Raw genomic sequence first — 17,526 nt, forward strand, 5'->3', positions numbered from 1 at the left:
AATTAATTGTCAAATTCTGTATTTATTACACTGCAAACATTTACATTATATTTGTCAATTAAATCATATCAAGTTTAGATCAATGTTTTCTAATCATTGGAGGCAACCCAATGGGGTATGAGCAGCATTTGAAAGAAAAATAACCAGAAGATAAAAACACAGGGAAAACAAAACAAAACAAAACAAAACCTGGAGTGTTTTTCACCTAAGAATTATTTCATTGAACTTGTGCTACAGCTTGTACAGACATACACATGTCATATATGCATATGTTCTTCTATCTATAAAGACTTAAACTTACAAACTGCTAATAACAATTAGAAAAGGTTAAAAACTGTGTTTAATATCAAGAATGTCTGACATATTTAATTCCATATGGATTTACTAACTAGCTATTATACAAAGATACCATATATGGTACTGACACTTTCAGACATGGAATACGTGCTCAAACTCACAGTTCAATGGCTTTATTCCACATAATGACGTAGCCTGAGAGTGTGAAGGACTCCACATTGACAATATGTATATTACCTCGCTCAGTGCCCACATAGAGCCACTTACTCTGGAAAGGCAGATGGCAAAATGTAACCCTGCAAGAGAAAGTATATCCAAAAAGGTAATTAGAAAAATGTCTGTAAATTTTATTAATTGCATTTGAGGGTTAATCATGATATATAATTTAGGAAAGGTAAAAATGACATACAACCAGATTTACTTACTCATTGTGATTAATTTTTAATATGAAAACTTAACTTATATGTCAAACATAAGACCCTACAGTAAATAGACAGCATGGCTTGACAGAAAGATGAGCTTTAAAGTTAGCATTTCAAATCTATGTCAGTCATTGTGCTACTTAGGCACATCACAATTTTTTTTCATTTTTTAATGTAAATTCAATCTGCCAACATTCAGTACCTCATTCGTTTCAGATTTAGTGTTCAATGATTCATCAGTTATGTATAACACCCAGTGCTCATCACACCATGAGGCACATCACAAATTTAACCATTAAGCCACAAACTATGAGTCTAAGACTGACCCCAAAGTATTATTACATTTTTTCAGAGTTATTAAACACACTAATCTTTCTCATCACTTGTACCTACTATCCCTTCCAGACAAAATGCTCCTCCAGTTGGTATTTTTCTTCTATTCAAGATTCAGTTCAAATACCACCTTTATTCAAACTGAAATCCCAATACTTTGCATCTCTATTAGGCTAGACTTTTAAGCTTTTAAGACAGGTAGGATCTACCTTCCTCACTAACTTGTAAGCCTCAGGGAGGGCAGAGATCCTCCACACTGAGGCTTAGATAACTATCTCTTCCTATGTCATGATGATATGATAGGCTGGATTAACAAATTATAATTTACATGCATGTATTAAATTTTATGATCATTCCAAAAATTTCAAACACTTTCTATTTTTAGCTCATTTGACTTCATAATAAAAAATGGACATTATTGGGCGCCTGGGTGGCTCAGTGGGTTAAGCCACTGCCTTCAGCTCAGGTCATAATCCCAGGGTCCTGGGATCGAGTCCCGCATTGGGCTCTCTGCTCAGCAAGGAACCTGTTTCCTCCTCTCTCTCTCTCTGCCTGCCTCTCTGCCTACTTGTGATCTCTCTCTGTCAAATAAATAAATAAAATCTTAAAAAAAAAATTTTTAAAAATGGACATTATCTTATTCTTTTTGCAGCACTTATTTTTAGTAAAAAAATCAGTATATTATGAAATTATATCATGGTCTTTCTTTTCAGATAACCTATTATGTCTCTCAAAATATACTACTTAAAATTCCCATAGCACAGCACTTCAAATACTGCACAATCATAATCAGTGCTAGACTGTCAATACGGACACTAGGTTTTAGGCAAGATATAGTAAACACAGTGTTGTTATTCCCATTACCACAATTTCATTACAGAAAATTTTCAAGATGAAAATACTTATCAAATAAATGTACATGCAACTCATGTTCTATTTCCTCAAGGGAATGTTCATTTAGATAATTAAGGTTCATTATCTGTATTTTTTTGTTAAGGGTTTTATATAGTAACAGGTCATCTTTCTAAGGGATTTATATAAATTTAACTAAAGCAGAGAAATGTCTACTGAATCAAAAAAACATTTTATAGTACCCTTTTACTTCACACAGCAGTAAGTCCAAAATATCTTTCTGAAAACTCTAGGGCGATAGGGGTTTCAGAATTCTAAATTTTCCAAATTTTTTTTTCTTTTAAAGATTTTATTTATTTATTTGACAGAGAGAGATCACAAGTAGGCAGAGTGGCAGGCAGAGAGAGAGGGGGATGCAGGCTCCCTGCCGAGCAGAGAGCCTGATGTGGGGCTTGATCCCAGGACCCTGAGATCATGACCTGAGCTGAAGGCAGAGGCTTAACCCACTGAGCCACCCAGGCACCCCTGAATTTTCCAAATTGTAAAGAAGTACATAATGCAAACTGTGCATATCACCTAAAATGGGAGTAGTATCTCATAAATGCATTATATATCCTAAAGTATCATTGTGGCAGTCTTTTTTCTAACTGGGATATAATTTTCATGTAATACTATATTAGTTTCAAATGTGCACCATAATAATTCAATATGTGTATATATGGCAATATGATCACAATAAATCTAGTTGAAATATCCATCACCATATAGTTTTATTTTTCTTGTAATTAGAACTTTTAAGATCTTCTACTCCTCTAGCAACTCTCAAATATAAAATATAGTATTTTTATTAACTATAGTCACTGGCAGTTTCTTAAGAAGTTAAACATAAAAATACTCTATGATGGATCCATTCCATTCTTAGGCACTGACCCAAGGAAAAGAAAAGAAAAACATAGCTCTATACAAGACTTATACACATATGTTCCATAACAGCTTTATAATAGCCAAAAACTGGAAACAATCCAAGTATCCAAATGTCCGTCAACAGGTAAATGGATGAACAATTGTTACGTACCTATAACAAGATACTATTTAATAGTAAAAAGGAATAAACTACTAATATGTGCAAAAACATTGATGAATCTCAAAAGTCCTTATCATGAGGGGGAAAAGCCAGATAAAAATACATACTGTATAATTCTATTTATATATAATTTATATGCAATAGGAAATGCAAACAAATCTATTTTAACAGAAAGCAGATCATGGTTACCTGGAGATTGTGGAGATGGAAGTTAGAAACAGAACAGGGGAGGGATAACCACAAGGAAACATTTTGGGGTGATTTGTATGTTTGTTACCTTGATTATGATGACAGTTTCGTGAGTATATATATGTGTCAAAATGTATCAAATTGACACTTTAAGTATGTACAGCTTATTGTAGGTAAATTATACCCTCAATAAAGCTGTTTTAAAATTTTGTGTTTTCAGAGATTTGTGGATTTAGCGATTATGAAAAAAGAATGTGATTTTCTGATAATATGTAGGCATAAGCTCTGGAATAGACTGCCTATATTCAATTTCCAGCTCTGTTGCTCATGAGCCTGAGAATTTAGGTAAACCACTCAATCTCTCAGAGCCTCAGTTTCAAAGCAGCAAAGGACATCTACCCTGACAGTGTTCCACTGAGGATCAAATAAGACTAAGCATGCCAGATGCTTAAAATGGCCCCTGAAACAGATAAGTGTTCAACAAATGTTAGCTAATTATTACTAAGTGATAGTCTACCAACTAGAAGTTCAAGGCAAATTTTAACTATCTGAAGTACATAAAAGAGCAACAACAAACCAGGTATAAAATGAACAAATAAACATAAAAACAACCATTTCATTCGAAATGTGTGATAAACTAGAACATGAATAGAGCAAAACGTCTTGAAAATTGGAAAATAATTTTAACATAAATAAGCCAAAATAATGACCAGATAACAACAAAAACAAAATCAGAAACACCCAACTTCTGGATATGTTCCACTACTTTGCAATTCTTCTTTATTCTTCACTGCTACAAAGCAGTAGTTACTGACTTAACACAATTACATGACCCATCTTTGACTTTAATTCTTACAAAATTATTTACATAATATGCTTCAAATACTTATACTTTAACAGTAGAGATTCTGGATGTAGTCATATAATATTTTCTATTCCCAGTACAACAGCATACTGTAGTTTTTTCTCAAATATTTAAGGGAACGAAGTAAGAATAAATTTTTCAATGTTCAGCAAAATATCTGGAACTTTCCCATAGATTCACTTTTTCAATATTAGCTGCCATCATAAGTTTTTTCTCAATTATAAAACCAACTTATACAGCTGAAAAATTTAAAGCATCTTTGTTCTGTGGAAGTGAAAACAAACTACTATTTAACATTTGAAGAAGGAACTTAATTAAAATTTTCATTTAATATCCATCATCAAGACTTTAACATGGTCCATAGAATGAGTCTTTTATAGAAATAACGGGAAAATTACTCTGCTCCATAACTATCTTCATTATTTGACTCAGTTAAAGGAGGGGGAAGTCAAATGTTTTTATTACAATTGAAAATTTCTTAAATAGCAAATTCTGAACAAATGAGAATAGAAATAGTAAGAAAACTAAAATTCCATATTGCAACCAAATAAAACACCATGCCATTGATTTAGGAAAATGCCATAAGAAAATGTGGTCCCCCAAGACAAACTACTAGAAAAGCAACTCAATCAACATGACCTACTAAGAAGTGAAAGATCATAAATTTGTGGGCAATTTAATCAGTCACCAAAATATAAAACTGGTTGTTGAGACAAACTGGACTTATTATACATATTTAATGGGCTCTTTTAGTATTTGTTATACAAAATGACTATATTTCATTGTTTAATAAAATAAAAATCTAGGGTCCCTGGGTGGCTCAATCAGTTAAGTGTCTTCCTTTGGCTCAGGTCATGATCTCAGAGTTCTGGAATCGAAGCCTGTGTCCGGCTCCCTGCTCAGATGGGAGTCTGTTTGTCTCTCTGCACCCCCTTACTCATGCTGGCACACTCACTCTCTCTCAGGTAAATTAAATCTTTTAAAAAAATTAGCTTTCTTTGTTGAAAGTTTAAAGAAGACTTAAAGCATAACTGTTCAGGCTTTAAAGTAATAAATTGATGAAAAGATTGTATTATTTAAAAGGAGTCACACTGATTGGAGCACTTAAAACTATACAGATACACACATATGTATGTATACATATATGTGTGTGTGTGTATGCATATCTAGATGTATATATATGTATACATGTATATGTGTGCATTGCGTATATGTGTAGACAAAGAGATTTGTTGTTTATGATTCTATGAAAGTGATCCATAATAGAAAGCTAGTATTTTTCAGTAAAAGCAGTCATGAAACAAGTGGCACAAAATAGCCATGGGACAAAGAGGTTTCTTGAAGAGTTTAGATCAACAGATGCAAAGAAACACTGAAAATAGTTTCAACAATGAAGTAAATTATCACTATACTACTACAGTAATATCCCCCAAGAGATCTCCTTTCCCTCCCTGAATCCACTCCCTTGTACAGTCTCTCCCAACACTGATTCTAGGATCTTATGACTTGCATTGGCCACTGAGACATTAGCAGCTCTGCCACAAGCAAAGATTTGAAAAGCACTTGCACACTGGGGCTTGTTCTCTTTCTTATGCTTTTAGAACCCAGGAACCATATGATAAAGCCCAATCTAACCTGTTGGGAGACTCTGGCCCAGCCCGCAGCCAGTATCAACCAACAGACATGGAAGGAAAACTACAGATCATCCAATCCAATTGAGCAGCCAGATAACTATGGCTGCATAAGTGAGTACAGGGGAAAGACTACTTGTGCTAATAAGCTCACCTCAAGTACTGACCTACAGAAATGTAAGCAAACAAAATGGCTGTTATTTTAGCCTTTCAAGTTTTGGGATGTTTTGATATGCAAGCAATAGATAACTGACCTGTTATTTAACATAATCTGTTCAGTCAAAATCTTTTTATATGAAGTTATAAAAAAATACAGGAAAAACAAATTCTTATATTTCTTAGAACTAAATTAAAAAGACCCTGGGAAATTTTTAAGACTGCCACCAGTGCATTTATCATAAAGCTCAAACATTACCATTTGGCTGAAACTCATGACTGTTGTTCTTCAAACACTTTGTTATAAAGATTTTTATTATAAGGTGATATAGATCACAGTAGTTGAGAGTGACTTTAGTTTTTACTGATACCAGGAGAACAAGTTAATTTAAATTTATGTGCTGACATATTAAAGCATAATGTTATACTGAAAATAATTAAAACAACATAATTGAGCCTCACATGGAAGACATTAAAACTCAGTAAACACTAGTAAGATCAGATAGTATAAGAATAGTATATTAAATTGAGCCTGAAAAGGAATCTTAAAATGAATAAGGAGCTCCCCCCAACAAAAAAATAGTATGTGGTTGAATCAAGTGTATTAGAAATAATAAATAATCAAGTAGAATTCCCTCAGAGTGTACCTAAATAGAGTTGTATTCTAGTTTGCTCCACAGGACTTAAAAATTGATATACTCATTCTACACAAAGTTGTTACTAGGAACACAATAATTTCTGTATTTGCTTAAGGGACTTAAAAAATGTAACATATAACATGTTAGGAAGTGATATGTATCTCCTATTCACTATTTAGCTTTAGTAAGTCTGTCAAGTACTATATAGTCAACAAGCACCAAATTTGGAAGATTTTTAACAGAAGAACGCATGCAGTCTAAGTAATGTTAAAATTAATCATCTATAAACAAGGGCAAAAAACCACATATGTATTTAATCCATAAGGACATATGAACAAATAAGCTCTTCTACATGCTTATATCCCATTAAATCAGCCCAACATGACAGGAAATACACCACCACTTTTATATTCTCAGCAAATATCACACTTTTATGTAATAAGTATTTCATTCATTAAATGAACAAATAAACTACATAAAATGTGAGAATTTATTATGTTAATTAACAAAACAATCAGATATACCTGATTTAGTACCTCTCTATCCACATGGTTGGGCCTAATTTAAACCATTATTACTGACTATTTTCAAAGCCAAGAGAAATCACATCATTATCTTACTTGGAAGACTCTGATGGCTTCCTATCTTCTACCATAATGCTCCCTAAATTTTTAGTGAAACTTGGTGTAAGTATATCTGGGAAAAGGGTATAGAGTTATAGTGTACTGAATTTGGCCAACTATTACTCAGAATCCTCTTCCACATTCTCCTCTATGCCTTCCTGTTCTGCAGATACGAAAAAGCTAAAACTTCTATTTCCCAGATTCTTCCATAGCTAAAGTTCCAGATGAGATTAAGTTTCTACTAAATGGATGTGCTTGAGATCTTCAGACAAAAGACAGGCACAGACCATCTTTCTGTTGCTGTTTCTGCTGACAAGGGCATTCAAGGAAACCTGAATGGCAAGAGGTACTTATGACAGCAGTGGGGACCAGATACAGCATTCCAGAGCATTTTTTTTACATGAATTTAAATTCAATTAATTGATTCTATTTACAATATCACCAAAAACCATAAGATACCTAGGAATTAACCTAACCAAAAAGGTAAAGGCTCTAAACTCTACAAACTACAGAATACATATGAAAGAAATGGAATGAGACATAAAGAGATGGAAAAACAGTCCATGCTCATGGACTGGAAGAGTAAACATTGTTAAAATGTCTATGCTGCCCAGAGCAATCTATTTTCAATGCCATCCCTATCCAAATACCATTGGCATTTTTCACAGAGCAGGAATAAACAATCCTAAAATTTGTATGGAACCAGAAAAGACCCTGAATCACCAGGGGAATTTTGAAAAAGAAAACCAAAACTGAGGGCATAATGACGCCTGACTTCAAGCTATATTACAAAGCTGCGATTATCAAGACAACATGCATGGTATTGGCAGAAAAACAGATACATAGATCAATGGAGCAGAACAGAGATCCCAGAAGGGACCCTCAACGCTATGGTCATCTAATCTTCGACAAAGCAGGAAAAAATACCCAATGGGGAAAAAAAAATCTTTTCAGTAAATGGTGCTGGGAAAATTAGACAGCCACATGCAAAAGAATGAAACTGGACCATTCTCTTATACAACACACAAAGATAAACTCAAAGTGGATGAAAGACCTTCATGTGAGAAAGGAATCCATCAAAATTCTAGAGGAGAACATAGGCAGTCACCTCTTCAACATTGGCCACAGCAACTTCATTCAAGATATGCCTCCAAAGGCAAGGGAAACAAAAGCAAAAATGAACTTCTGGGACTTCAACAAAATAAAAAGCTTCTACCTGCACAGCAAAGGAAACAATAAATGAAACTAAAAGGCAACCCACAGAATGGGAGAAGATATTTGCAAATGACACTACAGGTAAAGGGCTGGTATCCAAGATCTATAAAGAACTTCTCAAACACCCAAAAAACAAATAATCCAGTCAAGAAATGGGCAGAAGACATGAACAGACACTTCTCCAAAGACATACAAATGACTAACACAGACACATGAAAAAATGTTCAACTTCACTAGTAGTCAGGGAAATACAAATCAAAACCACAATGAGATACCACCTTATACCCATTAGAATGGCAAAAATTAACAATGCAGGAAACAACAAATGTTGGTGAGTATGTGAAGAAAAGGAATGAACCCTCTTACACTGTTGGTGGGAATGCAGACTGATACAGCCACTCTGGCAAACATTATGGAGGTTCCTCAAGATGTTAAAAATAGAGCTACTCTATGACCCAGCAATTGCACTACTAGGCATTTACACTAAAGATACAGATGTAGTGAAAAGAAGGTAGTGAAAAGAAGGGGCACATCACCCCAGTGTTTATAGCAGCAATGTCCACAACAGCTGAACCGTGGAAGGAGCAGAGATGAATGGATAAAGAAAATGCCGTTCATATATACAATGGAATATTACGCAGCCATCAGAAAAAGATGAATACCTACCATTTGCATCGACATGGATGGAACTGGAGGGGATTATGCTAAGTGAAATAAAGCAAGCAGAGAAACACAATTATCATATGGTTTCATTCATATGTGGAACATAAGGAATAGCATAGAGGGCCATAGGGGAAGGGAGGAAAATCTGAGGGAGAAGAAATCAGAGAGGGAGAAAAACCATGAGAGGGACTGGACTCTGGGAAACAAACTAAGGTTACAGAAGGGAAGGGGTGGGGAAGATGGGGTATCCAGGTGATGGGTATTAAGGAGGGTATGTGTGGTGATGAGCACTGGGTATTACATGCAACTAATGAATTGTTGAACACTACATCAAAAACTAATGATGTACTATATGTTGGCTAACTGAACATTTAAAAAAAAAAACAAAACAGAAGAGCATTCAGAGCTGTACTCCTGAAATTCAAGTACCAAGAGGTAGTTGTATGGCAGTAATTGTAATTCCTGAAACTCAATAGTTCTAGCACCCTTCTCGGTATTTTGTAAATAGCTACATTCCTAAACTGAATCACCTTATACTTAATACCTATAGTGGTTTCTACTCCTGCACTGAATCCTTATTCACATACCAGGAAATGCACCAGTCTGTAGCTTATCTATATGATGGTCTAAATGACCAAAAAATACCCACTTATAATGTATCTTGTTCAGACAATGTTATTCATTTAAAGATTTAAAGTTGGAAAAAGGTTGAGAATATCACTTTCTTATAATTATATAAAAGGCCTTCCATGAAGCAGACCTTTTCCACATTTCTAAAATTATCCTCTCTGGGACTACTAGCCATGTTTTACTAGATATAGTGCCCTAAACATGTGAGATTTCTTTATGGTTATGCATCTGAACATTAATAGAAAGTCCTTTTGCCCTTTGTTAATATAGGAAATTTCCACCAATCCTACAGATCTGTTCACATGGGCTCCTTTGTAATGCTTTACCTAAAATTTTAAAAACGTGGTGATACATCCTTTTGCTGGTTAGTCTTCCAAATTTCACATGAAAATTTCACTACATATTATATCACACTTTCCACTGCATTATAATTTGGCATTTCACCTCCCTTAGTCAGTTATAACTTCCATGTCTCTCCAGAATTTACCACAGAATTTGCATGCACCAGAATCTCAATCAATGTTTACCAAGTGAATGCACAAGATGATTTTAAAAAGGTATTAGATATTTTTCTCAAATTAACTGTACCTTCCTACTCTCCTGTTATTAGAAGAAAACTTAAGTTTGCAATAATGAACATGGAAATGTATTAAAAATAACAGCAGAGTCAGCTGAAAGCAATTTATAAATCTGTTCAAAGGATTTCCTTTCTATTTACAGTCTCATATCTTTTCTGATAAACTGTCATAGCTACTTTAAAAAAACTTCATCATATCTATAACCCAGCAGTACAATGTAACAAATATTTTGAAAAATAAGCTTCAGAAATTCTTGAAGTTCATTTTACATTTGTATTGTTTTATTCATTACATCTCAGTTTTTATAAAACATTAAAGAACATTTGAAAATATGTCCAAATAAATCATGCTAACCTTTCTTGTTAAATCAGACCTTAATATCAATGACTATTTTTAAAAAAACTGAATATCAGTAAATAAAACAGTGAATAACAAATATGGAAATGTATATATCATCTATACCAAAATAACATCTGAAAAAACTGTCCCTGTTATGTGGTGAATTTAAGTTCTGTTTTTAATGATCTTACCTTGAGAAATAAAAATGCCAGAGTATTTTATATAACATATGTTATGATAAACAAATTTGCTGGTATTCATTAGCAACTGTTAACTATACCTTTCTTTGCATTTTTGTATTAGATTGACCTTTATTGTACAGACAGGTATACTCTAAATATCTTCCAATCTATGGCTATGTATTTTTAATTATTAAAGCTTCTCTCTTTCCTTAAATATATATGTGTGTGTGTGTGTGTGTGTGTGTGTACATCTATCACAATATATATAGCAAGATATATATACAGAAATAGGACATTATTTGTACATTCATACAAACTATCTAAAATGATTTTTTTAAGGATTTCATTATTAAGTAACCTGTACACCCAAAATGGGGCTCAGACCCAAAACATCCTCCATGGACTGAGCCAGCCAGGAACCTCTGGAAAGATTTATTTATTAATTTTTTAATTATGTGTGCCTCTCCTTCAAATTGTATTCTAAGTCATATTAATAATCTGGATAACATATCCTTTCATATTTTTTCCTTAATGTTCATAAAATACACATATAAGCCATGAAGAACTGGGGGGGGGGAAGTTACCATTTTTTAAAAGTACAATGCAAATTACTCTGAATTTTGTATTCTTTTTGTAGATGTGGTTTGTCTTTTAACTTTAGGGTAAGTGTGTTATACAGAACTGTTAATCCTTTCCAATACAGTTGGTGCTTTTCTGTGCATGTTATTTAAGTACACCCTGTCCGGATCTTAAAAATACTCCCTGTATAACATTCTCCCAAGTTTTAATTTTTCTGTGGTCATTTTACATTAAAATCTTTAACTGATTTACAATTTATTTTAGTTATGAGGTAGAAACACTTTTCCCATTTAGATAAGAGTCATCACAGCATTTTTTTATTTACTGCATTTTTTTTGTTTGTTTGCAATATCACCTCTGTAATATGAAAAGTGTGTGTGTGTTTCTCTTCATATATATGTTTGAGGAGTTTGCTCACTGTGTTCTGATCCAAGATCTATAAAGAACTCCTCAAACTCAACACACACAAAACAGATAATCACATCAAAAAATGGGCAGAAGACATGAACAGGCACTTCTCCAAAGAAGACATACAAATGGATAACAAACACATAAAAAAAGGTTCATCATCATTAGCCATTAGGGAGATTCAAATCAAAACCACATTGATATATGACCTTACACCAGTTAGAATAGACAAAATTAACAACACAGTAAGCAAGTGTTGGAGAGGATGTGGAGAATGGGGAACCCTCTTACACTATTGGTGGGAATGCAAGTTGGTGCAGCCACTTTGGAAAACAGAGTGAAGACTCCTTAAAAAATTAAAAGTAGAGCTATCCTATGACCCTGCAATTGCACTACTGGGTATTTACCCCAAAGATACAGATGTAGTGAAAAGAAGGGCCATATGTACCCCAATGTTCATAGCAGCAATGACCAAGTTGCCAAACTGTGGAAAGAACCAAGGTGCCCTTCAATGGACGAATGGATAAAGAAGATATGGTCCATATATACAATGAAGTATTATGCCTCCATCAGAAAAAAAGAATACCCAACTTTTTTATCAACATATCAACATGGTAGGGACTAGAAGAGATTATGCTGAGTGAAATAAGTCAAACAGAGAAAGTTAATTATCATATGGTTTCACTTACTTGTGGAGCATAAGGAATAACATGGAGGACACTGGGAGATGGGGAGGAAAAATGAGTTGGGGGAAATTGGAGGGAGAGACAAACCATGAGAAACTGTGGAGTCTGAGAAACAAACAGTTTTGGAAGGGCGGGGAGTGTGGGCTTGGGGGTGGCTGGTGGTGGATATTAAGGAAGTCACATATTGCATGGAGCACTGAGTGTGGTGCATCAACAGTGAATTTTGGAACACTGAAAAAAAAATAATAAAAGTTCTATTCTAACCTCAAAAAGGAATGTAGATATCCTGGGACACCTGGGTGGCTTAGTTATGTCCGCCTTTAGCTCAGGTCATGATTTGGGGGTCCAGGAATGGAGCTCAGTATCAGGCTCCCTGCTCAGCAGGGAGTCTGCTTCTCCCTCTCCCTCTGCCCCTTGCCCCTGCCATAACCCACTTGTGTTCTCTCTTTCTGTTGAATGCATGCACACACACCCAAATAAATAAAATCTTTAAAAAAAAAATAATAAATTTCCCTGTTTTTTAAAAAAAAGTAGAAGTCTTAAAAATATATTAAGAATCATACTTAACAATGAAAGAATTGTCAATATTATTCTAAAATTTTCACAAGCACACAAGAATCTTTAATATTAGGATATCTATTAATGCCACAGTTCAACAGGGAAAAAGAGAGGTAAGAAATCACAGAATAATTTTAAAAAGATGCTAAAAAGGTATTCAATTAAAATCTAACTTCCATAATTGACAACCAAATCTGAAAGAAAAAAAAAAATTCTATCTCAAACCAACATCCTATATTATGCTTAACAGTAAAATCTTAGAAGCAATATTATTAAAATTATTACTAAGAAAAAGATACTTGCTATGGAAAATATCATTAACACTTCTGTAAGTTTTTGCTAATACAGTAAAGCAAGAAAAGGAAAATAAAAACTTCATCTTCAAAATCACTGCCAAATTATTATATATAGAATTCTGCTGTAGCTCCTAGACATGCTGGTTCAGTAAAAAGAAATCTATTACTCAAATTTCTTTTTTCTTCCATCTCACTCTTTTTACAAAAATAAAAAAATAAAAACTTTAAAAGCCTTGCTATGGGCCAAAGACCTAGTAGTACTCCAAGGATAATCAAATAACCTAGCTAGTTTGGGATCTATTAGTGGAAGCAATAAAGATTATATATAGAATTAGTCTGGAGCAAATATTCTCATTTTTTTCTGTTTGAGAACTCTCCTTCTTAGCCTATCTCCCAGGTAACCCACACAGTCTGTGAAGCATCATGCCTTCTAGATTAAGAAGAGATTCCCCATTTTCTGCAAAGGCAATGGGGTAACAATCAATCTATAATTTTTTTGAGCATTTACTAAATCTTAGGCATTGTGACTGGTACTGGAAATAAAAATATATATATATAAAATTTATATATTTTTATATATAGAATATTATATATATGTACATATATATATATATATACACACACACACACACACACACACACGGTTTATGTTCTAATCTCTAAAACAATCACAGAACCAAGACAATTACAGTAAGAACAGTATGTGCTATTGTGCTATTTTAGGGAAAGACCATGATACTATGGTGTAATACAAAAGAGGCACAGAACCCAGACTAAGGAACTTACAGAAAAAACTAAATGAAATGACAAACACAAGTTAACCATGAACAAGAATAGTAAGTGTGTTCGAAGCAGGGAGATCAGCTCACACAAACAGGGAGGAGAGAAGATCATTCTTTAAAAAGGAAAAAAAAAAAAAAAAAGGTAAAGTCAAGGTGACTAGATTATAATGCATAAAAAGACGGAGAAGCATAGTGAAATGAATTATGGTAATAAGTAGAGTCATAGACCTTATAAGACCTTTAAGGGAATGCTAAGTATTTAAGAGTATCAACTTCATTTTGAAGGCAGTGAAATACAGTGGACAGTTGTTTACCTACCTAACATCCATTCCACAGTCCACTTCTTTCTAACATTATTCAGATGTTCATTAGAGCTCATACCTTCCTCAAGATACCCATACACTTTAGGAGACACTTAAACCAAACTGAGTTCCAGAGGTGAGCCAAACCAACCAGGGTAAATCCATGCATTTGCTGCCATTTTAAGTCAGGTAATCCAAACCTAAAACCAATTAATATATATTCTATGTGTGAAGGTCAAATGATTTGGGATCTCAATTACATCTGCAAAACCCCGTCACATCAGCACCTTGATTAGAACTGATTGAATAATTAGAAGGTGTGTGTATACCAGGGGGCAACACCTTGGGGACTATCTTAGGATCCTGCCTCTAATAGTCTGCCCATAAGCCTCTGAAGAGTCACATCCCTCCCAAATGCAAAATACATTCACCTGACCCCAACATCTCTAAAGTCTGAACCAATTACAATACCAAGTGCAAGATCTCATTAAAATATCATCAACTCAAACATCCCAAATCTCATCTAAATTTGTTGTAGATGAGTCTTGACTGTAACCCATTAAGCATAGTTCTTGGGCATAATTGCACTCCATCTGTGGATCTAGGAAACTAAAGAGACAGTTTGCCTCCAAGACTCCCAGCATTCAATGGTAGGACAAACAGAGGGTAACAATTATAGAAACTCCTGTTCAAAATGGGGAAAAGTGGAAGGTAAAAAGGAGTCACTGGTCCTTAACAGTTTTGAAATCTAGGGCAAATGTTGAATTTTTCTTAATTAGGTTTCTAAGTCTGGAAATAATCCTCTGTAGCTCTTAGCTCCACCCTCTGTGTTTTTCATCCAAGAAAGCACTTGCCTGGAGCCTTTATCACCTGCTACTGGCAGCAGCCTCCTTTCTTTTCGTATTGTCTTTCAGGCCATGCTGGCAATATTCTGCTACATAATTTTTGCAAACTGTGCATCTTAAAGCATTCAAAAGGTTCTTTGTTTTGATTGAAAAGATCTGTGAAGGGATGCCTGGGTGGCTCAGTGGGTTAGGCCTCTGTCTTCGGTGGATCAAGCCCCACATTGGGCTCTCTGCTCGGTGGGAAACCTGCTTCCCCCTCTCTCTCTGCCTGCTTGTGATCTCTCTAACAAATAAATAAATAAAATCTTTAAAAAAAAAAAATCTTTGAAGCATACCCACAATCTGTTAAGAGTCCTTTGTGTAACTGAATACTTTGACCCTTGTCTTCAGGAGATTTTTAGTAAAAAGCTGTTCAACCACACCTTCAAGGTTTTCTCTAAGCCACACTGAGAAACAATCTTTTTACCAGCTGGACCAGTGTAGGCATTTCCTAAATCATCAAGTCCTGGTTCCCTTAATAATTCTTCCCTCAATTTCTTTCTTTCCTCTTGCATTTTATTATAAAGCAGCAAGAAAAAAATCAGGTGGCTCCTCCATCTCTTTCCTTGGTAATCTCCTCAACTAAATATCTAAATTAATCACATACACATTATGCAAGAGATAATTTTGTTATGCTTCCCACCATTATATAAAAAGGACCCACTTCATTTCCAAAAACACGTTCCCCACTTCTAAGTTCTCAATGGCAGCAGTCTCCAAATCTAGAGCTCCACAACTTACCCCCAAAAATTTAGACATATCTATCACATTCCTCAAATTTTTCAACATCTATTCACTGACCAGTTCCAAAGCAACTTCCATATTTTCAGATATTTGATATGGTAGCATCTCACTTCTAGGTACCAAAATCTGTATTAGGGTTTTTTTTTTTTTTTGTATTTATTTATTTATGTTTTAACAAATTACCACCCAAAAAACTAAAACAAAAACCAAAAACATTTATTCTTTGTTTCTATAGGTCAGAAGTCCAGGCACTGTATGACTCAGAGCCTCTATTCAGTCTCACAAGGCTGAAATACAAACATTAGCCAGGATGCATTCCTGTGTCCCTTTCTGGAGGTTCTGGGAAGAATCAGCTCTGAAGCTTTTCCATGTCGCTAGTAGAAATCAGTCCCATGTGGTTGTAGGACCCAATATCCCTTGTACTGAATATCCCTCTCAGGTTCTGAACCTCTGCCAGGAAGAGTCTATTGTCACTTGCTTCAATTAAGTTTACTGAGAATAATCACCCTATCCTAAGGTCAATTAATTGGGACCTCAATTACATCTACAAAATGCCTTCACCTAGATTAGTGTTTGTGTGATGGTGTGCAGACACAGGGAGCAGAAATCTTGGGATGCATCTTAAAATTCTGCCTACCATATATGTATGTTCAAGGAACGGAACTGTTGGGTCATGGATTATGTGAATACCACAAAAAAATTTTCTAAATTGACTAACAATACTCCCACTAGCAGACTAGGGGAAGTTCCAACTGTGTCACATCCAAGACAGTATTTTAGCCATTCTGATAGATGTGTAGTGATATCTGGTTGTAGTATCAGTTTGCATTTTCCTCATGACTGATGTCTGTCTTCCTTTAAAAGAAGTCAGTATATTAAAAAAAAAAAATTGAAGGATTGGATTAGTTATTCTATTATGGGTTTTTAACTTAACCTTCTAAAATGACATTGGCCCATATTGTGTAATAGTTATTTAATGTCTGGGCCTCTGATGTAAGCTATTCAAGCATTTTATTCATCTTTGTTATCCTAAATACCTAGCATAATCCCTGGCACATAGAAAGCACCTAATGTTTGGTGAACTGAATGTAATTTATCTTCTAAAAAAAATTTTTTTTTTTCATTTCTAGATTTAAAGAACTGCTCCCACTCTATATTCCTCCTAGGTCAATGAATAATGTTATAGAAGCCAACCTTTTTTTAGCTAAGACACAATTTGTCTGAGCCACTATTACATTATATAGTTGGATGAATAATATATACCCTAACTCTACCTACCATTAATATACCATACTGAATAAACTCTATTCATTCATTATTCTGAATTCATTATTTTTCACATGCTTTAGGTCATTGTGCCTATTAGGAGAGATCAATTATTCTTATATTCACCTTTGATTATGTATCCCTCTCCTTCCATATAACCTTTTTTTGCAAGATTTTATTTATTTATTTGACAGAGAAAGACCGCCAAAGAAGGAACACAAGCAGAATAGTAGGAGAGGGAGAAGCAGGCTCCCTGCTCAGCAGGGAGCCCGATGCGGGCTCCAGACCCCAGAATTCTGGGATCATGACCTGAGCCAAAGGCAG

At 34.5% G+C, this 17,526-nt stretch overlaps 1 protein-coding gene across 6 annotated transcripts in view; it reads right to left on the reverse strand.

The window, feature by feature from the left end:
* The window catches only part of STXBP5 (syntaxin binding protein 5), a 175,984-nt gene that overhangs the window by 126,859 nt on the left and 31,599 nt on the right, over positions 1-17,526 (reverse strand). For all 6 annotated transcript variants that reach the window (XM_082730336.1, XM_082730334.1, XM_082730332.1 and 3 more), the window contains exon 5: positions 459-593. In XM_082730336.1, the coding sequence (XP_082586462.1) occupies positions 459-593 (135 nt within the window). The remainder of the gene's footprint in view (positions 1-458; positions 594-17,526) is intronic.

This window comes from Mustela nivalis (genome assembly GCF_964662115.1).
Source record: "Mustela nivalis genome assembly, chromosome: 5".
NCBI classification, from domain to species: domain Eukaryota; kingdom Metazoa; phylum Chordata; class Mammalia; order Carnivora; family Mustelidae; genus Mustela; species Mustela nivalis.